This window comes from Micropterus dolomieu, linkage group LG20 (assembly GCF_021292245.1).
Source record: "Micropterus dolomieu isolate WLL.071019.BEF.003 ecotype Adirondacks linkage group LG20, ASM2129224v1, whole genome shotgun sequence".
Taxonomy (NCBI): Eukaryota; Metazoa; Chordata; class Actinopteri; order Centrarchiformes; family Centrarchidae; genus Micropterus; species Micropterus dolomieu.
The window spans coordinates 16,842,115-16,867,016 of NC_060169.1; the positions used below are offsets into that span (position 1 = coordinate 16,842,115).

The window sequence follows — 24,902 nt, forward strand, 5'->3', positions numbered from 1 at the left end:
TTGGCAGGAACTATAAATAGGCAACACACACAGCTCTTGATTATATTACAGTGAATTTATTCTCTAACTAAGGTGATAAAAAGATGGTTGGATACAGGGAACATAAACATTTGCTGAACAATGAGCCTGGAGGTTCGATTGTGGGAAGCATTTGACTCATACGGCATAGGAGCTAATTAAAGTAAACTAATGCTATAATTTAGGAGTTAAAAATGGACATCTGATCACAGATCGTGTGTTAAGTCTTACTGCTTGTCGACAGCCTGCTTTTGGCCTGTTGCACGGGTCCCACGCTAGCTGCCGATCCTGGCTTTTTGCTAGGGATTCTCCAGGGTTCTCCGTGTCTGATTGAAAACGCCTCCTCCGTCTGGCAATTCGGCTGTTTGCAGGTTTCCTTCGTTGTAGCTGGCGAGACCACGTGGCTTGGTCTGACCTCGGTGAAGTTGGCTCGACGAAAAAGGCTTAAAATGGAACTTGGTCGTTCCTGAATTAGTCCAGTGTAACTTAACGGACTTATAACATTAAACAAAAGAAATAAAGAAAATAAAACAAACTGAAGGCAGATCGATGTCGCGGCACTTCAGGTGTGTAGCTTCAAGCGAACAAAGGCCTGTTTGTTTCGCTGGTCGACTGAGGGTGTTGCCTGGCGCGGCACGCCACACGTGCCGAAGCGTCCAGAGGGCCGAGCAGAGTGGCAGAGCCAACAGCGAACAGAAGAGAAGAGAGAAAGCGAGGTCGCGTGTCGCTCTTTTGTTGCCTGGGGCGTGGTTCCCCAGGGGGCGTCTCAGGTTTCCCAAGGGACTGCCTTTCTAAACTTAATGTCTAAAGAAAAGAAATCTATTTGCACGTATTATAATCAAATATTTTCCACAATCGAACCTCAATGATTGAACGGTTTACTGGTCTAGGCATTTGGTAACAGGAAACTATTGTCACATTAGTGGTCAGGATATTTATACATTTAACCGCATTTCCGACGAGGGCATGTAATACTTATTTCGCCCACTTGGGGGAGCTCAGGTTACATGAGGAAAGCTTGGATTAAATCAAAGATCGTCTCTCCTTAGGAACCGGGGAATTTGTTGATTCATCCTTAAATTCAAGCTGGCGATTAAGAGTATAAAACATTTCTTTGTCATCATTTCTAAAGGGATTTTGTAAGAAAGTATTATGAACAAGCATTGATTACATTAGATGAAGGAGTGTCTTGCTGAAAATAAAAACACTGCACAAGTAAATTCTTTTCAGCACTAATATCAACAACAGATAGCAACAACAGTTAACATAACTACTCAAATAGAGGCAAACGTATTCAGGCAACTAAAGATTTAATTAACTTAATTAAATGCTTTGAGTATTTGGAGACTGCAGTCCTCTGTCATCCAAAGTTCAGTGTCTGGAACATGTCACACTTAGGTGAGACAAGGAGTATCCCTTTGATGTGGTAATAACACAAAGAATATGGTCAGTTGCCACGGAAACGTGTGTGGGGGGGCCAGTTTTGATAGGCTGTTCAGGGAGATGCCAATGGCTGGCTCGTGTCCCTTTGTCAGTTTAACAGTCAGGGCCCGCGTTATCAGCTTCGGAATCAAAAAGGTGCCAGTTTTATGGTCGGGATAGCACTTAGAGAAAGCAACTTTGACCCCTCCCCTTCTTCTCTGGGGAGGAGAAAGGAATTTAGGGTAGCTCCAAATTTATTCAATGTAAAATGCACAAATCCACACCGTTGTTCACTACAAAAGAATAAACAACATCTTAAATTCATTATTATTAGAATGATTATTAGAGGATTAAGTGTTATCATTCTGTGATTAAAAGCCTTAAGCAACCTTCTAAAATATTTTTTGATGTGGTATCAATCATTTTTTCATCATAGTGTCGCTTTTTAACTCAAATGTTGGACACTTTGTCTCTTTTTCAGAGATTATGTCTACTGTGATGTCTCAGCAACCGCCAAAGGAGGATGAAGAGGAGGAAGATGAGGAGCGAGGGGAAGAGTTTCTGTTTGATGACAGTATGGATGAAGAGAAACTTCAGGAGGACAGCAAAGGAACTGGTTCTGTTAGGTCTGACCAGTCCAAAAAGGAGGATAGACAGACATCAGACAGTGTTCCACAAACAGGCACAGACAGCACACAACTTCTCAGAACATCGCCTTCTGCTGGACAGGAGGATATTCCTACCAAGGATGTTGCTTCAATTTCTACTCCAGGTAACACATTTTCAGGAATACTTTATATATTATTTTTTTTAAAATCTGTGTTGATTTGTTCACTTTTAGAGATGAGAGAGCTCTGGGTCAGCTATTCAGGACAGTCTAAAAGTAGTTGACAGGCACTGGAAAATGTATAGTTTGGGAGAGGGATCCTTGCTGTGTTGCTCTTACTGTGGTTTCTTCCATTTTTTTCTGATTAAAGTTTTTTTTTCTTTTCTGAATGGAGGGTCTAAGGATAGAGGGTGTCGAATAGGATACTATACAGATTGTAAAGCTCCTTGAGGCAAGTTTGTGATTTGTAATATTGGGCCATAAATAAAAAGGACTTGAATTCACCTTAAGTAAAAGTAGTACCAAGTACCAAGTACCAAGATGTACTTTTGACTTACTTGAAAAATGTAACCAATTACTCATTAGATATTGCTGCTGATTAAAAAAAATACTAATTCCTACAAAACAACAGAATTAGTCACTTGTGTGCATTGAGGGGTGAACATTTTTATTTCATTAAGCAGATATTAATGTATAAATTGAGCTACATCTTTGGTATATGTTTTTGTAATAAGTTATCTAAAGATAATGTTGGGAGGATGTATGTTTTAGTTATTCATCCTGAGTCAAGGATATGGTCTAAAGACAATATTAACAGAACAGGAGAATGCCTTGCTGTTTTACAAAGTTAAATAGGTTCATCCCACTCCACACCTCCATAAGGGTCCGTGTCCACCAAAGTGTTTTTTGCCAGCTTTTAAAAGCTGGGAAAAAACGCCAGCAGTGTGACAAGGTGCTGAACGTTATTTCCGTGCTTGGGCGCTGGACGCCCAGGAGTTTTTTTTCCAGTCGCCAAGAGTTGAAAAATGTTACTGTGCTTTCAGACCAAAAGTGAAGCGAGCGTTCGGGCAGTGAGTTTACATACGAAGTCAATGCAAAGACGCGTAGAGCCGCGATTTCATGTCGCGCGAAGCAAAACCTCAGCTCTTGGACCAAACGGTGAGATGTTTCCTCACCCACAAAATCTCATGAACCCATATAAGGCGAGTCCATCCTCTCTCTCTACCTGCTTCAGCCTTCCCTTCATACAGAGCAAGTACTCTGCTCTGTGCTGACATTTTTACATCCAGTAAAGTTAGCTGGAATTACTTGCAACAAATGTATCATATTACCCGAAGCAGGTGGAAAAAACGCCACGCCTCAAAAACGCCTGCTAGCTTTTCAGAAGACCAGCTGGCGATTTCAGTGGATAAAAAATGTTTTGGTGGACACGGGCCCTTACTCCTTCATTACTCAGCTTAGCTCTAGCAAAGTCAGGTCAGTCAGCAAGACCGCAAGACAACAACTTCTAAAATGTTTGTTTTCTGAATGGAGTGGTTCAGATCAATCAGGGCTATGCTAACTTGTTCACAGTAAAGTACAACGATAGCTGGAATAAAGTTACAGACACATTTTATGAACTCACCGGGTAGTTCAACTTCCTTGCTTTCTATTCTCCAAGTAATGTCCGTTTTTTATGTGAATATGAAGTAGTAGTCCAACAGAGCTCTGGGTGCCAACTGATGCTAACAACAACAGTGGAACCGGATGTGCACGGAAGCTAGCTGGTGAGAAGCTCAGGTGAACATAAATCAACGTTGTAATCCCAAAAACTAAAGTAATTTAATAAAAACAGTTTACTCCTTCACGCGAGAAAACGGCGTAGTTGTCAGAGCATAATCCAGTCCGACTACGGGTGTTTATTTGTCCAAAAGCTGCAGCGCTGCTCCTGGCTCTGTCCTTGGCTTTTACCCGCAGTTTAGTAGCTTTCCACCAGTGGCGTTTCAATCCTCCGCTCTGCTTGGCCCTCTCCACACAACGCTCTGAAGCCATCTGTGACGTCTGGATAATCTCAGCGCTGATAGGCTATTGTGACTCACTTTCTCACTCGAGTTGAAAATTTTCAAGTCACTCGAAGGCGTTTGTGTCGCCAGCAGCCCCCCTCCACACCGCACGACAGGAAATCACGGCTCTCCGCGTCTTTGCATTGACTTTGGTGTATGAGTGTTCTTTCAAGGCCGGGAGAGGATCTCTGTTCCCCCCAAAAATAGAAACCTAGACTGTGTAAATGATTATGCATCCCTGTGCTCGGGGCCAGAGGCCTGAAGCTGGCCTAGGTGGCAGGTCTGTGGACCAGCTGTATATGTGTTATAGTACTTCTCTGTTTATTCTCTTTTATTAATACATTTTTCAAAGACAACAGTTTGTTGTAACACAATTATTTGCTTAATCCCACACCAGCAACATACATAATCCACGACATCGGCCACCTTAGCTTCTCCCATGCGTTTGCAAAAGGAGGGGTGAGCTGTGGCCGAGTCATTAGTTGAAATTTGCAATCCTCACCACTAGATGGCAGTAACACCTACACACTGAACCTTTAACTTATGCAAGTGATGACATTATTTAGATATATTTTGTTAAATATTGGATTACATGATTACTGATGCACTGAGCCATAGTAGTAGTATTTTAACATTGTAATCTTAGCTGGCAGAGTTGGACTTATTCATACCTTATGTAAACTTTATAGACTTTTTTGGTAGTACAGTGAATCGTATTAGCAATTAATCACATTTCACAAGCTGATGATATGTTTTGGATTAAAATTTTAGTATATAACTAAAGTATACTATATATACTATATTTTTATTAGTTATATACTAAAGTATATAACTAATAGAAATGTAAGTGTAGTAAAAAAGTATAATAAATATCACTGAAATTTAGTGAAGTAGAAGTATAATGGAGCATAAAATGGAAAACCTGAAATAAAGTTCAAAAATAAATACCAGGAAATTGAATCAAAGTACATAACGCAAGTAAATGTCCTCATTTCTTTTCCACCCTTGCTGATGGGTGTGACAGTTTTGTGTGACTATCTGGCTTAAAGTAACATAACATAAACCATTTTGTTATTGTAGAGACATGGGATAGTGGTTAAAGTTGCTGTACTGCAACCAAAAGCCCCACTCTCCATCCTCTTAACAGCACTTTCATCAAACACTGAACCAACTAATACTACCTATGTAGTCACTGTACAATAGTATGTCTTTGATAAAATGACTCTATAGTGTGCCTCTTCTTTGGTTTCTTCTTTAGTTATCTGATCAGTTTCCCATAGCCACACTCTGTGTTAGTGACTTATCAAGTTGTATAATGTCTATTTAACAGGATGTAATTATTGCCTCAGGCAGACAGGCATAGGAGAGCAGAGTTAACTTTCCCTTAATTGGATGAAGCTATGTAGATATAAGTATGATATATTTACTACCTGGCTAATGTTGCCAAACAGGCCCTGGTAATTATACGCCCAGATAAAGAGTGAGATTTAAGTCTTGGAGAAATTCTGTTGGACAAAGTGAAGCGATTAATGCTTAATTAAAAAGCTTTTTTACCAAGTCTGTGTGTAGTAATCCGTTAAGTGGGCTGTGGAGATGCGTGGGGGAATTCTGGGCGTTGATAATAGTGTGCAGTGGAGGTCTGTTATGTAATCAAGGGTTGAGAGCAGCTAAGATTCAGATCCCTCCCTCACCAGATGACATGAGTTCACATGGTGGGAGGAAAGGAAATTGATTATAGCATTTGTTTAACAGCACTTTCCTTGTACATATGCCTTTGCTATGAAAATACAGTACAACCATGCAAAATCCGTAGTATATATTTATATATATATATATAAGTGTAATTTAGTTTTTGACGATAATGCTTTGGTTTAGAAAAGCTCAACTGTATACAAGAAGTATGAGAGAATAAGTAATTACAACACAAAGTCAGCCCCTGAAACAAAAAAAATGCATTTGTTATTTTTCCTTTGCTTTGGAATAGTTTGTCTAATGGTTGCTGTTTTTCCTTCTTTTTGACAGATGTTCCAGTTAATGCGTCATCTAGTTGGTAAGTTTCCTATGATTCCAATCACAGTGTGGTGTATATTACCAAATAGCGGTGGAGAAAGTAAACTCAACATCATACCACATCACTGTTATGACATTATGTTGGAGATAATGTCATGCTCACACTCCATCCAAACACCACACAGTGGGTATGAGATACTGTGATGTTACGCCGCATCTATTTGTACAACATTTAGATGCCAGATGGCATGTCACACTCACAGTGACAAGAGATATAAAGTGATGTTGCTGATACAATTCTAGAGGGAAATCACAGGATTGCCCAATTCACGATGATGCATATAGTATAATATGATGAGCCCTGTTTATATGCTATTATGTGGTGTTAAGATGAATTTAATTAAAAAAGTCAGCTCATTCAATAAAAAAAACAAACATATTTTTTTCCATGTAATCCCTGCAAAAAGTGTGTTTTAATCTGTGAGATTTCTGCCATCACCCCAATATACTGTAGTTGAGGTGAGTGGAAATTAAATTGTGATGCTCAAAGCACTGAAAGATGACATTTGAATTTGAATCAATTAAGTGTCCCTATAAGCTTGCATTTAAAATACCAAGGAATGTGAACCCAAATTAAATGTACTCGTAAGTAGTGTTGTTAAATTTACGACTGCTGTGACCTGAAAATGCATTGAAAAAGGTGAAATAGTCCAAATGTAAACTGAGGTGTCAACAGGGACATTGTTCCTGAAAAGACGTTTTTTTCAAATGTCTTTGTAAAATTTTTTTAGAAGCAAAAATGAAACTCCATTCATCTTCTGTGTATTTGGGTGGTGGCACAAGTTTAAAGCCCCACACATCTATGGAATACCCACAAAGGACTCTCAGGACTGTGTATGCATGTTTGACTGTGTGAGTGACAGCTCCCTCGCACGCCTGTTAGCTTTGCTACACAAGTCAGGGTGGGACAAATTACACTTTCGTCTTATTAGTAGATGGTGTCTGATGACCTGTGTTGCAGAGCCTTCAAGAGGCGCATAGCTCAAAACTTTGGCACAGAAAACTGAAACAAACTGCATGGTTCTGTGTTATGTTATTTTCTTTTCTTGTGATTTAGGTGAAATGACATCTAAAACTAAAAAATGTAGGAATGAGAATTCAAGTCAGGTCAAGTCAAGTCAGAATGATTGAAATGAGCCCATCACTGGTGCTGTCAGACAACATCTTTCATACAATCAAGAAGATAGTTTGCTTCAAAGCCTCAGCACGGCAAATGATAATGTGATAGTTTATTGATCCCTTTGAGGCAACTGCCTTTTTGCTTGCTCCTCTCTATAGGGAGGTCAGAAGTCAAAGTCATCTACAGTACAGAGCAGCAGCCCTGGAGCATTAGGAGTTAGGATACTTTAGCTCACTATCAGCGAGCTTTGAACCCATGCCCTCTATTCAAAAGACAGCTATCCTATTTAATGCCTTCAGCAATCGGAATCTCATCAGTCAATATAAAAGAAAGTGAAATAAACAGTGAAAGATTGTTTCTGTAAAGTTTACACCTCCTAGAGGGGAAAGGGGATGTGAATCTGTTTTGAACTGCTGGAACCACCGGATATTGGTAACTATACAAAAAAAACAACAACCAGAGACACACGAAATTATAATATACTATACAGGTTTTTACATACTTTCCTTTTTTGTTTCAAGTTATGAGTTGAGCTGGAACGTTTTCAGCTAAAACAAAGTCCCTCTCCTGCCTGTCTGAACTGCATGATGAAGCCATGTAGAGACCCTGATTTTAGTGAAGCGCCCCCACCTGCGCTTCAACTGTAGGAAGTGGGCTCAGAATCCTGTACTGAGCACACTATAGTGGACTTCAGGGTCTGGATTCCTGTGGGCTTTCCTGTGCTGAAACGAGGCGCCTGTATTTGTGTACAGGTGTGATCTTGTGTGTATGTGTACAGTATACGTTTCTGCAGTGTGTATATGTGTGTGCATGAATGCCTGCATATATGTGTGTGTGCTTATGTGCATCTTTGCGCGTGTGTGTGGGCTATAGAGTCACAGTGAGGTCTTGGCAATTTCTCATGCGGGGAGATTTCTGCTGAGTGCACATTTCCATTTTGTTTTACTCAATAGCTGCCTTTAAAAGAAGAGCTATCAATAGCACTTTCCATCATCAAGGTGTTAAGACTGTCAGCACATCCACCAGATCTGTCAGCAGTTTTAGAATAATATTGCCAAACTTACTTTGTGACTGTATATGTTTTTCTTTACTCTGCAATGACAGCACATCAGCACGTTACAGCTATTAGGTTCAAGGCAGCATTTCTCTCATGTGAGTTTTATGTGTGCTCCAGTGTTTGATGCCAGCATTTACTTCTGACTTCACTTTCTACCTCTTGACAGATAGTTTTCATTAAAGGCATTGCACAGAACCTCAGCAATGAACCGATTAACACAAAAGATACCTTGACAACGTGGCATTTATGAGTCTGTTTTGTGTACACAAGCTCTTAACTTAGAGAGTGTAACTTTACTTCAACTGTTTATTTTATTCCCCCCACCGAAGTTACTTTTTTCACCTTTTTACCCTTTTGCAGCCTTGCAGAACTTTACACTTTTGCACTTGTGAAGAAACTCATCTAATGTAGCTTACAGAACACATTTATTTTTCACAGCTACTTTTTTGAAGACCCCCTCACCCTGTTGTACTCACCTCAGTTGGGTGTGCTGTGAAGGCAAAAGAAAAAGGTGACACTGAAAGCATTAAAAACAAACAAAGTATACAAATAAAATGAGATGTCATGAACCAAATACTTTAAGTGCAATTAAATTGGAGTCTGTTATGCACTGAACAACTTTGGGCATTAACACGGCGTGCATCATGGGAATGGTTCAATGTGAGGAGTGGGCAGTTGTTTATGGAGGAGATTTATGACCTGAGGACAAACAGCGCTCCATCAGTATGGTCGGCACAATGCTTGTGCAGTTATAAAGAACAGCAATGCTCAAGAGAGACCAGGGGGCAAAACAGGTAGAACTATGGCAGGTAGTATTGCTCTGGCACGGTAGCTGAAGGGAATAGAAACAGATGGAAGTGTGAGATTTGCATTCAGGCAGCTTCTGCTTTAGGCTGTGCTCTGCCCCAGGCAATGTCATTTGCATTGAAAAATGTTTCCTGCTTCTCTCCTTGAGCTATATGACTCACTAGGGTTTATAGGCACAGATAAGTTGTGAAGGGGTGTGTAAAAATATGCCTGGATCGATAGCTACACTGCTCAAATCACTCACACCTGACATGAATGCAGAGAGTCAGGCAGACAAGCTGTATATCGCTATTGTTCTGGCTCCACTCTTTTCCACACAAGCAATTTTAATGACAAGAGATCAGTTTATCGTAAGAAATATGTTGACAAATAGCTCTTCATTTTGTTTTCATGTGGGTCGAGATCATTTTTGTTGTTTAGATTGAGATGAATGATCCGGCATCATGGAGAATGCAGCAGAGTAATACTTTACAGTGTTTTGCAGCTTGACACCACTGCAAAATTAAATAGCTGCTATCAGTAGCTCTAATATGACATGTTGGCAGGGCATTATGTCTACTTCCAGATATGTACTGGGCACTTATTGCACAACAGGGAGAGTGTAGCACAAACATAACAAGAACTATGACTGTATTTATAAGTTTCTGATGTTCAGAATGCTATACTTATAAATAGTATGAGGTTATTGCTTTGATGCACAACAATGGAGTTTTAAGTTTCTATATCTTTGCAATACATTCATTTCATCATTCAGTATTCCAGGTGTTCTTCAATTAACTTGTTTTTGATCATCATAAATCATTATTTTCCTTTTTCCTTTTTGAGGAAAAAATACCCTTCTAATGCACAACATGGGTCAAAAATGACCCACATTCATTTCCTATATAATGTCATACAAGGCTGAGTGTTTCTTTGCTATATGTTTTGAAATTTTATTTCATTATTTGAAACATCAAGTAGTCATTAAAAATTTTTGATTTACACACGGGTCAAAAATGCACCATATTTTTTCACTATGGAATTTAAAAGAACATTTGATATTTGTAAATGTTTGCTATCAGTAACATATTTACTGGTGTCCAGTATTCACCTGCCACACATTTGGCTGCTTTTGCGTTTTACTTAAGAAAATATTAGATTTCTTGTGAAAGAAAAACACTCAACCATGCATTGAATTACATAGGAAATAAATACAGGTAATTTTTGTCCATGCATTGGAGGATTTAAGTACCATACTGTTGGGGTATAACAAATACATTCTCATGTAGTCATCTTGTCCGTTTTCTGTGTATGATAACACAGATGCTACAAACTATCTACTGTTATTTTTTTTGTCCTTGCCTGCTCTGGACATGCTTTCCTTTCTTTCTGACTCATAATACACTGTTCACCTGGTGCTGTACTCTACGAGTAAAGATAATGGTTTGCATATCATTGCATACTGTCTACCTCCATTGTCACTTCAATTTAAGGTCAGAGTCTGCAAGGCTGCCTCCCCAATAGCTCCAAATTACTGCATTTTGTGCACATTATTTTCCTGGCACGTCCTGTTTGTCTGCTAGTTGACTATCACTTTGAGTGGCTGCTGCTGCTGCTTCTGCTGCTGATGGCATTGCAAGTGTTGCTGAGCTGTTTAGCAGAGGGAGAGGTTTAATTAGTGTAGATGGGACTCGCCTACACGCTGGATCCTGTCACATTATCAGTAATGTGGGGGAGGACAATCCCTCACTGGCAGCATCAACACAGGCCATGTGATAGCTATGTCAACAAAGATTTTCCCTTGTGATGTCAGAGTCTGTTTTTAATAGCTGGTTTAGGGCACTTTTTCATTCAAAAAGCCAGCGGTGATTATGGTAAGCCGCAGGCATGACAGATGATTTAACAGTGCTCGGGGGCAAGTAGAGTAACTCAAGTAACAAGCAGTAGGTGTGATGATAGGTGTGATATATATATATATATATATATATATATTTATTATTTATTTATTTATTTATTTTTTTTTTAACACGTGGCCTTGCAAAAGTTCTTCTGAATAAGTAGGTCAGCACAACTTATCCCACGTACAGCTGAAGTTGTCACTATTAACACAGCTTATTGGGAAATGGTGTCAGATATTGTTGTCAGAAATAATTATGTAAAATAATCCACTCTAATGCTGAATATTTTACTATTTCGACTTTAACTGAAGGTCCTGTGTTGGTGGAAAAGTTTCATGACCAAAGGGCGGTTAAAGCCTACATAGAAAATACTTAAGTAGAAAAGCCCATACCTCCACCAAGGCTTAAAAATCCTGTGTGTGTTAGTGTCCAAGTGTGTTATTTGGTGATGGAAAATGTTTTTGCATTGCATACAGAAATATAAAATATACAAACATGCAAAAATGTACTAGCTAGTTCTTATGAACTGCTGCCCATATGTAAAAATAGTGTTCCTAGTTCCAAAATAAGTTACCTCAAAGATATCCCAATGATTTGACAGCAGCAATATGTGTTCTGTCAGACTTTAGGGAGTGTGCGTTTGCATGCATGCTTAGCAAAGAACTATTTCGACCTCTACCTCTAGCCAATCTGCGTCCCCTTCCTCTCACTGAAATTAACTTGTAATGAGGCACTCACTGCAGTGTTAGTTTAACTGAGCTAACATTTGGGTACCTTCCAGGGCCTCAACAACAGCAGCCGAGCCCAGTACCCCAGCTCCTTGTGTGGGAGAGGGGCTCCGGGGCCTTCCTGTGCCTTCAGCTGCGGAGACGTCGGCTGATTCAAGAGACCACAGCAAAGAAATCGTCAAGGAAAACTTTGGCTCAAGGGACACCTCTGAAGGTACAGAACTAAATTGTATTGACAGGGAAGTGATGCACCTTATATTTTAGATCAAGGGTTCAATTTCAGACCTTGCCATGGGATTCAGGCACATTTCGCCTATGTATTATAGTGTTCACATCACGGACAGATCTGGGCCTCCAGAGTTGCGTAAACAGCACTGTGGACCGCACCATAATGACATTGGCAATATAAATTGTGTACCAGTATTTTGTTAGTACTGCACATTGCATCTCTTGACCTTGATGAAAGGTGGCAAAAACACCATATTATAGGCCTACGGTCATCTTATGGCCCATTGATTTCTACAGTGAAAGAGGCCAGACACACATATTTACACAGACACATCCATGCGCTCAAACACACACACACACACACACACACACACACACACACACACACACACACACACACACACACACACACACACACACACACACACGTACACGCTCCATTCAAACTCATACCGACAAAATACACACTGGCTCACGCGCACATATTCTCTGCCGTGATTTGATTTCTACACAGACATGACATGAATCCAATTAATTCAGGATGAGGATCAATAGAGAACCATTTCCATGAGGGAAAATTGCTTTTGGATTTCGACTCAGTCAGCAGTGCTGCTGTTATGTGAAGGTGGCTCAGAAATGAGCGATGTAAAGAAGCTGTTTTTTATGTCCTAGTCTTCTGATGTATTTTCACACACTGCTGCCATTTTGAACGTGTACAGTATATTTAGACTGACTGAATGAATAACATTATATTAAACTTCTTCTCCTAGCTATCTAAAATTGTAATAAAGAAAGTAGTTATTACTAATTTTTGTTTTTATACACTAGACACCAGGAAATGTTTTGCATATGTATGACCCTGCCTTGGAGGGCAAACTTATTGATTGTTTTTCAGTTTAACAAAGTGTACTTTATATGGATCATTATAAATAATTAAATATTTCCTGTTTGTAACGGCAGCCATGTCCCTTCATTCCTCGAATGTGGTCATGGCACATTGTGATTCGCAAAGGCTTTGCTGTGTTTTTTTTTCTTTCACATTTTCTACCACTATGACGTATTCATAATGGCAGTGCATGTATTTGATTGCCAGCGGTGTCAGTGTGACCTACGAATGAGGTGACTGGAGTGTCATTGTAGAGAAAAGTTAAAGAAAAGTAAGAAAAACAGAGAACAGAACTTCTGGTTTACCACATTTGAAATAACAAACTATGTTCCCAAGAGGCCTAGTCACTTTGCAGATATGCTGATAGTCAGGCTGATAGCCCAAATCCAGTTGTTTTCTTCTCTATTCTGAATCCTTTCTGAATGCACAAGCGTAGGAAAGTGAGCGAGATATAAAGAACATTTGTGTAGAGCTAATCCTCTTTTGTAGAAAAACAGTTGCTCTTTGTTCATCTCCTGGATTGTGTCCAAGGTTATTTCAAATTTTAGACTGAACTCTGCTTTATAATCCATGGCAGAATACACATCTCCAATCAGATTAATTGAAAACAGTGATTGTTGCCATTCAGGGCTTAAAAGAAAGTGTTGCAGACAAATCACAGTTTAAAACCAAATCAATAAAGCTCACTGAGCTAAATTAGGCTGAAACACTCTCAAAGCAGTTAATGACAAATCCTGCCGAGCATGGAGATAGAATGGGTCAATAGCTCAAACAAGCTGGATACAATCATGTTGTGTCACATGGACAAAGCCGTTATGGCAACATGCACAAGAGATGTGCAAGATTTCCCTGAGGAAGAAGACCTTTAAATGCAAATGATACAATATTATGTAAATATTCAAAGGCTTTGTAAATTCCTAACCAGGGGCTAGAAGATCTGGCGTCTTTTATCTATTCTGCGTTGCTAAAAGGATTCAGGCAATGTAGTTTGGAGCTGTGTATGCTTGTCTTTGTGTGTCTTGTTTTTGGTGGAGAAATGAAAAAGAATGCTCTAACAACAGGAGGTGCAGCTATCAAACAGAAATGGAGATAAAAGATGGAAGATAGGAACTGCTCTTTTTCTTTTTAAAAACAATGTTTGTTTACTTTGATTTTACTGGTTTTCTTTGCCAGCTTTATGTGTGGCTAAAGCAGAGCCCCAGATGGTGGTGGCTTCAGAGGTGATCTATGATGACGTTCCAAGTGAGGACCCCCTTTCTCCTGATGAAGGTTTGTAGCTGCGACAGAATTGTGTTTGTTTAGGATGGTTGTTCACTCATGATTCTTGTAGAGCTTCTGATGTGTAATGTTATTGTGTGTTTAGCAGATATGATCTACGAAGATGTTCAGAGAGACAGTGGTCCTCTGGATGCAGACAACGGCTGGAGCTCCAGCGAGTTTGAAAGCTATGACGAGCACTCTGATAGCGAGACCAAACTACCAACACGGAGCAAGGTAGCATTGCCGTGGGTGGATGCATGCCTGATGTGTGTATTTACCTCACACAAATCATCTGTTTATTTTAATGGCATCATGATGGGACAGGTTGTTTTGGTTGGTTTCCATCACTTAAAAGATAATCAAGGAGAATAGTTCATCTCCTGCTCTTCTTATGCAGTTGTCTTTATTAATGCATAGAACTGGAAGGAAACTGTAAAGAACATGAAAAATGTATAACAGGCTGTCTAGGCTTTATACATTCATTGTGGTATGAAAGTAAACAAGAGGCATTTCTCTGTGAAAAGGCTCAGATCTCCTTGCCTCTTCTCTGCTAAGGATGTTGTTCGTCAGTGTTGTGCAGCACGGCCACACAGTGTCAGTCTTCCACATGATGGCACTGTGTCCACATTCACATTGTGCTGCTTTTCCTTTATGCTTTTCCAGCCTTTAACGTGCATGCAGCGTTGCAGGCATTGGGAAACTTTGGAAGTATTCTGATGAGTTGAATCATTATTAATATATAGATTTATACCTGCCTTTACATATTTTTACATATTGAAGGTGCTTATGTATGGATATAATTTCATCCAAGAAAATCCAGTTTTAAATCAGTGCTTTGAGAAACGAGGGAAAGCAAAAAAAAAGAAAGAAAAATAGTTGTAGTGGGACTTAAAATTAGTTGCTTGGGTAATTACAGGAAGGTGTGGTATGAAAATCCCCCAAAGTTCTCTCCACTGGCCACTGAACAAAAGGAAGGATTCAGCTGCACTGGTTGAACAGTTAATGAAGAAACCTTGATGATTAGAAACCAGCAACCCTTTTCAGCTTGCATAGCCTTCATCAAAAACACATTGTTTTTAATTAGTCTCGCCTGATTAATTTTTCACCAAGTGTACCTGAAGTTCTCCTCTTGTTCAGTTCAGTGCTCAATTCGAGCTGCATGGGAGAGCTGCAACAGCGTTTGCTTCTTTAATATCTGCCCTAAACTGCCTGCACCCCTCCTCTCACCTTTGTATAAATTAGTGTCCATTAGTCTCATACAAAATAACCCCTTTGACCAAAGCAGTGCTCCAAGCTTTCACTCTCTATGCTTGTGATTAATACCCAATGTTGCGTAGCTTGTTTTGCCTTGATCACTTTGCCTCCATTTCCCTTTTCTATTTCCTCTCCCCTACTTTTTTCTCCTCCCTTTGCCTCTTGTGGCTAAACGCGACCTGCCCCCATGCCTCGCCTCCCACTGTCCAACACCTGTAGCTCTCTCCTGAAGTGCGTCGGCTGAGGGAACGATGTGCCAAGACCAAACGTGAACTGGCCATGAGGCTGTCTGGCAAGCACAACTATGACATCAAGGTATATCTCCAGCAGCAAGTGAACACAGCTATATCACACTGTTTCTTTGCAGAGCTCAAATCACTCTGCTAGATGTTTGCCAATGGGATTGATGATCACTCAGAGCTGAAATATGCTGTGTTGTATATGCTCAGCTGACTCAAAGGCTTAATTGACTCTCTGCACCATCCTTCCCAGCTTTCCTTTGGACTGTGACTTTTCTTTGAGACTCTCTGTCAGTTTCTCTCTCTTTCCCTGCCTGGTTTAATATCAAGACGCAGTTATGGGACACATGAATTATTAAATAATATTCTGCGTATTTACTTCCATAAACGCCAGTGCAACTTGTCCCCAATCAATGACCTACTTTCCTGAAGTAGCTTAATTTAAAAATACTACCACCCTTGGTATTTTTGGTCTGTGGACTCTGGTTGCAGGGCCTCTGTGTTGCTCAGGGTGGAGTTTGCGGTCAACTGAATTCTCCCACACTGAGCACTGCAGCTCTGGTACTCTGATGTGGAGCTCACTCTGTTACCATAATCTGTCCATGATATGCTCATAGACTCTGATTACAGGCTGTACAGCGACCCACAGGGAGTCGCAGATGCTGAGATTCATGATGAACCCACTGAGCGCCACTTTTCTCCATCTCTCTCCGGAGGAGGTTATCAAGGCTCCACAGCATGGCATTTTCCTCGTGCTCTAACGCTCTTTCATTGTTTCTGTCTACTCCTTCCAACCAGGTTCAGCAGCTCATGAAGGCGGCCAGAAGCGGAACGAAGGATGGGCTTGAAAAGACCAAAATAGCCGTCATGCGAAAGGTTTCCTTCCTGCAAAGAAAAGATCAATTGGGTAATGCAGGGAAGTCTGAAAACTTAAATGTTGGTCAGCTGGCTTTTTTGGGATGAAAGTTATACTGTTTTCAGTAATGCGTATTGGTTATGAAGTTTGGGTTTTGTAACTCCTCACAGTTGACTCTTTGAATTATAGGCAGTTGTCTATGTTTAAAGCTAGCCAAGCCAAAGCAGTGTTCATGATAGAGTAGAAAATCTTACTTTTTACTTTATATAAATCCCTTCAGGGAGAAATGAAAGCACTGTGAAAAAGAAATATCTCACTGATTATAACTATAATAAATAAAACAGACAGACTTTCTCAGTTTTAAGACAGACGATGTGGTTGAGTAAAGTTTTTGATGTGTGAGAAAGAGAAGGATGAAGCAACTCTTGCGGTACAATATAGGTTGTGTTATAGAAACCATTGGCTAACAATAGAGAGAGATTAGCATCCATTAATGGAGTATCGAGCAGCTCCGTAAACCATAGATACCAGACCCACGCCTCAAACAAATCTCAGAGCCATCACAAAGAGGTAAGGAGGCCAGTGGTGCTATTTTTAGGTGTTGATCGGGGGAAATCTGCATGGCATTATATTTCTTTTCCACCAATCCTCTGTTATCATTCCAAACGCTTTAATTGGAACGGTGGAAGCTTCTGGTATCTATGTCTTTATGGTTACGGGTGAAGTGAGGATTTTTTTTTGTTTGAGTCTGTCGAATGTCTTTGTGCCAATGCAGAGATGAGAATGTGTTGGATCGTGTTTTTGCAGACACACTTCTGTGTGCCTCCTTTATCCTACAGAGATACAGTATTGTTTTGAAAGTTTTTTTCATTTTATTCCGAAGGCCTCTCTGCCTCTCTCTCTCATTCCTTTCTGCATTGCTCTGTCTGTCTCTTTTCAGGTAATATACTTAGTGTGTCGCAGTGTCTCCAGCTGCAGTGAGATCTGAAGGCTGCCTTTCTGTTGTTCCCTCTCTGTCTCATTCTGTCACACATGCTCTCTCTCTCTCTCTCTCTCTCTCTCTCTCTCTCTCTCTCTCTCTTTTTTTTTTTAACCTTTCTGTATCTTTGTCCTTCATTTCTGAATGTCTGCAGAAGAGGAGGATGATGCAGGATACCTGGATGTGGCTGTGTCAGAAGAGAAACATCCTCCTCCACAGCTGAGCCCCATGCCAGAGGGGCTGACCAGCCACCAGGTGCACCTGACAGTTTCTGCAAATATTTTGTCTTATTTTTTCCAAAATAAATGGAGCCTACATATGTACCGTACTTAAAATCTAGCATTTATGTGAATATATTTTGTACCCAATAGCCTTGAGATAAGGCCTTAGGCTGTCATGTTAAAAGTATTAATTTGGTATTTCAGCATTTTTACATATCTATATATTCTTTAATCTCTTCCTCCTGTTTGGAAAAGCAATGTGTTTTATGACAGCTTGAACAGCCACTTTCATGTCATAGGATATCCAAAGATTCAGCATGGAAGCCTTGTTCAAAGAGGCCTTCTCTTCTTTGAGTTTTTGCCTCCACACATACTCCAAACATCATGATTACAGTGCAATCCATCAACCTGTGCCTTGCTTGACTGAAAGCATACCACACACTGAAGCCCCATCATGTCCTCTTATTACTGGATTTCCTGACTGGTCTGTTGTCTATGCAGGTTGTCAGACGCCATATCCTCGGCTCCATCATTCAGAGCGAGCGGAGCTACCTGGAGTCTCTCAGGAGAATCTTGCAGGTGAGCTGTTAAGTCTCTTTTGTCCTCCTCTGCCACATGCAATGTCTTCACCATTTAGCTATCATGAATTACACAGAAAAGAGAAGCGGTGATATCCATCAAATTAGTAAGGTGTCTCAGCATAAATAATCCTGATAAAACAGCCATCCTCATTTCTGTGGCATTGTGCTGATGCTAAAAGAGAGACTGTCAAGCTTGCGGAGGATGGGTTGCAACCCCTCCTCTTTAATCTCTCTTTTTATTGGGGAAAAGGAGACTTGTTATCTGCTTATCACAAAAAAATAAAAGGTGTGCCAAATGAAATGGAATCAGCAGCAATCAATGGCTGCCTTATACACCCCAAAATCTTTCACTGTCAAAACACAATGTGCTACCCTTGTTATCGAGTGACATGATTACGTATGATACTTGGGGAGGTTTAGCTGTTTTGAAAGAGTCCAGTCAAGTGATAAATGCAGTGTTCTCCAGACAGATAACATAAAAAGATGAAAGGCCCAAAGCAAAATTAGACATTGAGGGTTGTAACTTTCAATATTGCTGTAACACAAATTGCACAGTTGTTCATGTTGTGCTGCCTGGCCATGGTTCTTCTGTCGATGATTCATTTGCTGTGATGGATTTGCGGGGATAAGAACTACAAAACATAACAAATGACCACACTGTTGCTCAGATAGATTAGATTTTTGGTGTTAAATAGAATTTGCCATGTTTATGTGGATGTTCAATCAGTGTTCATGGTAAATGTTGTCATTTGAAATAATTAAATTCCTCAGTGCTTGCTATATTGACCAAGAAAGCTTAGTTCTCCTGCTTGTGGATCTGTGCCGGCAGTGCCTATATGTACCAGTATGCATTGCGAACAAGCTTCTGACGCCCACCTAGCACGCTTCCGTGTAACAACAATGCTAACACTGTAGTATACGTTCTACAAATAGCAAAAGCAACCAAAACAGTTACTGGCATACAACTTACCTCTTGATTGAACATCCAACAAACACACTCCCCACATGTTTGTTGGAACTACTGCCCATGCTGAAATTTAATGCAACAGAAGGATTTAGTTTCTATTGGCATCGAAGGGCAAAGCAACACCAGTCGCTGTTTGCTTCTGGCGGCTCAGGTTTTGCTTGTCCCTGCCAGCCATATCCCTTTGCATTGCTAATGCAGCCGCAGCCTCGGCTTCCACTGTATTTCTTTGGATGTATACGCTGGCTTGAATAAATATGGCTGAATTTCCAAGCCAGCCAAAACACTGTAATATGCATCCTTGTCCATAACGACCGCTGCACTCTTTAACTGTTGGAAACGTAGCTAGTTTGCAATACAAGCAACGAGAGCAGCATCTCGAGCATGCCCCCTGACAACCCAAAGGCAGAGACTGAAAATCCAAGCTGAAATTGCCTGTAGTTCTTCTGTGCCTCCAATTACGTCACTATGATGGTGCCGTTGCTTGAAGAACAACAGATTTTGCAGCAGAAAAACTCAGCTTTCTCCGTCAATATAGCATGCTCTGAGGAATATACTGTATATGCTTCAGTTGACTATATTTACCATCAACACTGATTGGACATCCAAATAAAACATGGCAAATTAGTCTTTTCATCTTTTACGTCTGGCTTGTGCACAACATTATCTATACTTCAGCTTGTTCAGATTCAAAGAAATCATGTTTACTGGCTTCCACAAAGAATGTTGTCCACAAAGAGCCTGTCAACTCATTTAGTAGGTTATGCTAATATCCCAATGAGGGCTGACTGAAGAATCAATCAGTGCGTTTTCCACCATGTTGCTTTTGTATCTGTAACTCTGCTGGGAGCTACTTTTTGCCATTATCATTCTGGCTTTTATGATTACAAGTCACCTTGATTTCTGAACATGTTTGATAGTGGAAAATGCTGGGTGAATCCTTTGGATTGATGTGCTTCCAAGCACAATGACAACAATTCCTTAAATTCATAGGATATTTGTCTGTTAGCCTTCAGTTGTCTTTTTATGCTGCTGAAAAGAAGATATGCTTAAGGAAGGTGGACTGCTGATTCATCTTAAAGGGTAATTTTGGTATTATTCATCCTCTACCCTAATTTCTCATGTTTATGTAACGTGATTTTTCTGGACAATTGTGCCCCGTCAAAGTACGTCCACTAAAGTGCTTGTTTTTGCCACTGACAGGCTCAGGTTGTTATTAGTATCTGACAACATTATGGAAATAAGAGATAGACTTTTGTTTTTTTTTGTTTTTTTTTACATATCTTTTTTATTGAGTTTTCTAATTGTCACAAAAGAAAAAAAAACATCAACAGGTCAACAAGGTATACAGTCAAATAATATTACACAAATCCGATACATAGATAGGTAAAATAAATACACAAGAAAAGTAAATACAAAACTAATTAAAAACACACGCCCACACTCCAAAGGATCCAAAGAGGCTTACAGGACAAAGACAAATCCAAAGGTTCCAGTGTAGTCAAATACTACTAAAGGAACTTCCCAGGAGCCTTCTTGTAAGATGATGGTAGACAAATCAGGTTCAAGATACTTTAGGTAGGCTTCCCAAACCCTAAAAAACAGATCCTATTTAGAGTGAAATGCGCATGTAAGTTATTCCAATGGAAATATAACTCTTTGCCCAACTCTGAAACCCATTGTAATAGTATATTTTCTGGCTGCAAATGTAAGTATATTAAATAATCTTTTGTTAGCTGCTGTAGTTGTGTGTTTAGGTCCAAATCAATCAATAGCACGAGTAAGATCCCTTTTGTTTAACCAGGAACAGTCTCTATATTGGTTGACAAAAATAATATTTTTGCACAGAAAAAGTACTTACCCCCATACACATACATATGCACATATCAACAACAATTTTCTCTCACAATCTCACCAGGAATACCACAGACCACTGATGGAAGCTGATCCACGCATCCTCAGCCCAAGGAAGATCCGGCCTATATTTTACCGGATCAGGGAGATCACACAGTGCCACTCAATGTTTCAGATTGCACTGGCGTCACGTGTGGCTGAATGGGACAGCAGTGAGAAAATTGGAGACTTATTTGTTGCTTCGGTTAGTGTGTGTGCATGTGCATGTTTTTGGTATGTATTTTCATATGTGTGAAATAGAAATTCAAATTGGAGGCTTATTAGCTGCCTTATGTGTGTATGTGTTTGTTTGCAATCGTTTGTTTTAGTCAAAAATGCAATCAAAGACTTGCATTCTGGGTAAAGGCGTGTTTTTCTTGGCATTTCTATATAACTTTATAACACAAGCTATGCTACCAGAGTTATAATGAGCTACAGGTTTGATTGAGCAAACAGTGATAGTTTACCCCAAACAAGGAATCAATTACAATGATGAATATCTCCACTGCATCCAATGCCCTCTGGCATACATGTTTACAAATTTTGGCACTAGAATAAGTGTTCAGTGTGAGTTTCTACAGTGTGCTCATCTGTAAGGTCCGCTCATTATTTGCCTATTAGAGGCTGATCTGACCCTTGTCTTGACTGGCCATTATAGTGTTGTTCCATTGATATCCTAAGACCTACAATCGAATGAGGCCACACTGAAAAAAAAGGTGCTGGGACCATGTACTTCTCGTTGAGCTGGCCCTTTTTCATGTAGCAATGAATCTGTACCTGCGGGGCTTGTAGTATGTGAGAGGCAACATTCTGAAGGAGGGTACGAGCAAAGAGGTTTAATTCCTTCATACGATTTGCTAATTTAGCCACCACTCTTCAAACTGCCACTATCAGCTGCCTGGTGTGGGTTTAATTGAGGAGAGAGAATAAATGTCTATCCCACACAGATACAACGCCTCCCACACACACACTCTCACATTCCGCCACCTCATTCCTCTTTGCCCAGCCTCTTAAATGGCTCGTGAAGGGTGTTGCAGTAACCAGGATGGTAAACAAACCAATTTCTTAAAGTACTATACTTAAATAGCCATTTTCTAGCCTCTCTTTACATTGAAATCACTTACGGGTCACCCTGCAAACAGCATGGTTAGCCAGACATTCAAGTTGTCAGAAGAAATTACATGACTGTGTTGATGCTGGTGTAAAGACAAAATAACAAAGGCCTCACAACAGAGCACAAGATGCTCTTACTGTTGGGCTGTTCATGATAAATTCAGATAATTATGCTTGTTTCTGTTTCCACAGTTTTCCAAGTCCATGGTGCTGGATGTATATAGTGATTACGTGAACAACTTCACCAATGCCATGGCTCTCATTAAAAAGGCGTGCATGTCCAAACCAGCTTTTCTAGAATTCTTAAAGGTGAGCATCAGCCCTTTACAATATATTGTGTTTTTCCCCTTAATTTTCAAATTAAATGAACTTAATTGTGTTTTTTGTGTGCTTTTACCTCACCTCAAAATGCCACTAAAACCTACACACGGGTCCTTTAATTAGGCATCATGAACACAGAAAAATAGTGCGATAGTGCATGGAGGGTGCCAAGAACTGATTTAAATGTGCTAAGTTTAACAATTCCCTGTGCACCCAGCATTCATGCATGAGTATGACCTGGATCATTGAGCTGTAATGCTGATTTACAGAACCAGATCACACAGCTGACAGCCCTGCATGTTACTCCAGAGAACACGTGTCCCTCTCTTTCTGTTAAAAGGTTCCTCTGTCTCTCACTGGCAATGTGTGTGACAAACCAAATAATACATTGGCTAGACACAGACTGGAAAAAAACACAGAATCAATGATAGAGTCACATACAGTGTTGCTTTAAAAATATTGTGGAGGCGCTGACTGCATGCACATGACCATAAGCACGCAAGGAAGACTTACAGGGACGGAGACTATTATTTGAATACATTTAGCAGATATTATGAGGTAATATATTCTTTATTTTTGTCAGAAAAATAAAGATCGGACAATACATAAAAATCTCAGAATCATTGTGTCCCATTAGGTTATTATTATTCAGACCAATAGGGGTGTTAGAAGTTGTGTATGTACATAATGTACAATGTAGTGTAACATCATCCAGTTTAGTGGTGAGAGCTGGTGTGGAGGCTGCTGGTACTTGGATGGCAGAACCCGCTGTAGGTGTCATGAGCCTAATCTAGTTCACATCAGCTGTGGGGGGAATTGTCGACTTCAATTCAGTTTTATTTATATAGTGTCAATTCATAACAAAAGTTATCTCATTGCTCATTGAGAGAGAATACACAGTAGCACAGAGCATAGAGATGTAAATAATATTAATAATAGTGGTAATAATACAAATATCAATAAAATAATAATAATAATAATAATTACCACAGGCATGCCATTCCACGAAAACTCACCGTTGTACAACTTTTGATGGTCAATGGGTTTAGACTGCACAAAAATCTGAAGTCGGTCCGACTAAATCCATAGGAGGAGTTCATTAAAGTACAGAGTGTGTAAATCATCCAAAAATGACCATATAATTAAAAATGGCCGACTTTCTGTTGGGTTTAGGGCATCGCTCCAAGGTACGTCCGGAAATGATACATGTGACACAGAAATTGAACATAGGGGCAGCAGGCAAAAAGACCAGCTGAAAGCAATAGAAGGAGAGAGACGAGAAAGCATAAAACTACGCGAGAGGGAAGAAGTCGAGTTAGTAACATGCCTTAATGATATAAGAATGTATACAGGTGGAGAGAGAGAGAGAGGAAAAGAGAGGAGCAGTGTAGGCCTATAGCAGCATAATTAAGAGATGGTTCTGGGCTCACCTGAGCCAGCCCTAAGCTTTATCAAAGAGGAAAGTCTCAAGCCTAAAATGTTGAGATGGTGTCTGCCTCCTAAACGCAAACTGGGGCCTAATTCTACAGGAGAGGAGCTTGATAGCTAAAATCTCTGGTTCCTATTCTACTTTTGGAGACTCTAGGAACCACAAGTAACCCTGCATGCTGTGAGTGCAGTGTTCTAGTGGTGTAATATGGTACTATGAGCCCTTTAAGATATGATGGTGCCTACTTTGTAGGCGACAGACTTGATAGGTCCAATGGCATATCCAGCCTTGCTCATTACCCCTTTTTCTTTACATCAAAAGTGTCAAGTGTTTAAACCCCAAATTAACATAAGGCAATTCCATCAGTTTCAGCATACTGGTAAATGCTGAGGTTTCTTGCTATGCTGTTAAGGTTGCTTGGCAACAAATTCAATTCTACTCAGTAAGGTAGGTGACATTGCTAGAAATATATCTTACAGAACACAGTAAAGTGTTCATTAATTGTATATAGCTACTAAATGTAGTATGTCTATTGCATTGTAATTTGTATCTACATTAGAGGTATTCATGTATCTAAAATGTTTGACTCCATCTGAAATGGAACAGTGGAAAACCTGACATGCATAAATTAATTAATAAAACAGACCCTATCCAGAAGGGCACAGAGAACTGTCAAGCTCAGTCCGAAATGATCTGAGAATAATAAGACTTGATCCAAAAACCATTAGCCTGAACAGATCCAAACTGAGAGAGAACACCAACACTGGCAGCAGCATGATCTGCCACCAATTAACATCAGCTGCACTCGAAAACAATAGAATTGTAATTTCGCCCTGCATTTCACAGTTCAATCTGCACCTTGCCTCAAGGAACAATTTTTTTCCCTGCAATGATCATCAGACATATTGACACACAGATGGCAACACAACA

At 40.0% G+C, this 24,902-nt stretch overlaps 1 protein-coding gene across 4 annotated transcripts in view; it reads left to right on the top strand.

The window, feature by feature from the left end:
* The first annotated feature begins 1,895 nt into the window (after positions 1–1,895).
* Positions 1,896–24,902, top strand: part of LOC123958803 (rho guanine nucleotide exchange factor 10-like protein) — a 52,580-nt gene continuing 29,573 nt past the window's right edge. For 2 of the 4 annotated variants that reach the window (XM_046032451.1, XM_046032449.1), the window contains exons 1-11: positions 1,896–2,212; positions 6,112–6,139; positions 11,802–11,962; positions 14,036–14,131; positions 14,226–14,356; positions 15,596–15,691; positions 16,414–16,522; positions 17,605–17,705; positions 18,173–18,250; positions 21,135–21,314; positions 22,415–22,531. In XM_046032451.1, coding sequence (XP_045888407.1) covers positions 1,927–2,212; positions 6,112–6,139; positions 11,802–11,962; positions 14,036–14,131; positions 14,226–14,356; positions 15,596–15,691; positions 16,414–16,522; positions 17,605–17,705; positions 18,173–18,250; positions 21,135–21,314; positions 22,415–22,531 — 1,383 coding nt within the window. In that variant the 5' untranslated portion in view covers positions 1,896–1,926. The remainder of the gene's footprint in view (positions 2,213–6,111; positions 6,140–11,801; positions 11,963–14,035; positions 14,132–14,225; positions 14,357–15,595; positions 15,692–16,413; positions 16,523–17,604; positions 17,706–18,172; positions 18,251–21,134; positions 21,315–22,414; positions 22,532–24,902) is intronic. The other 2 variants (XM_046032450.1, XM_046032453.1) reach the window with 2 other exon arrangements.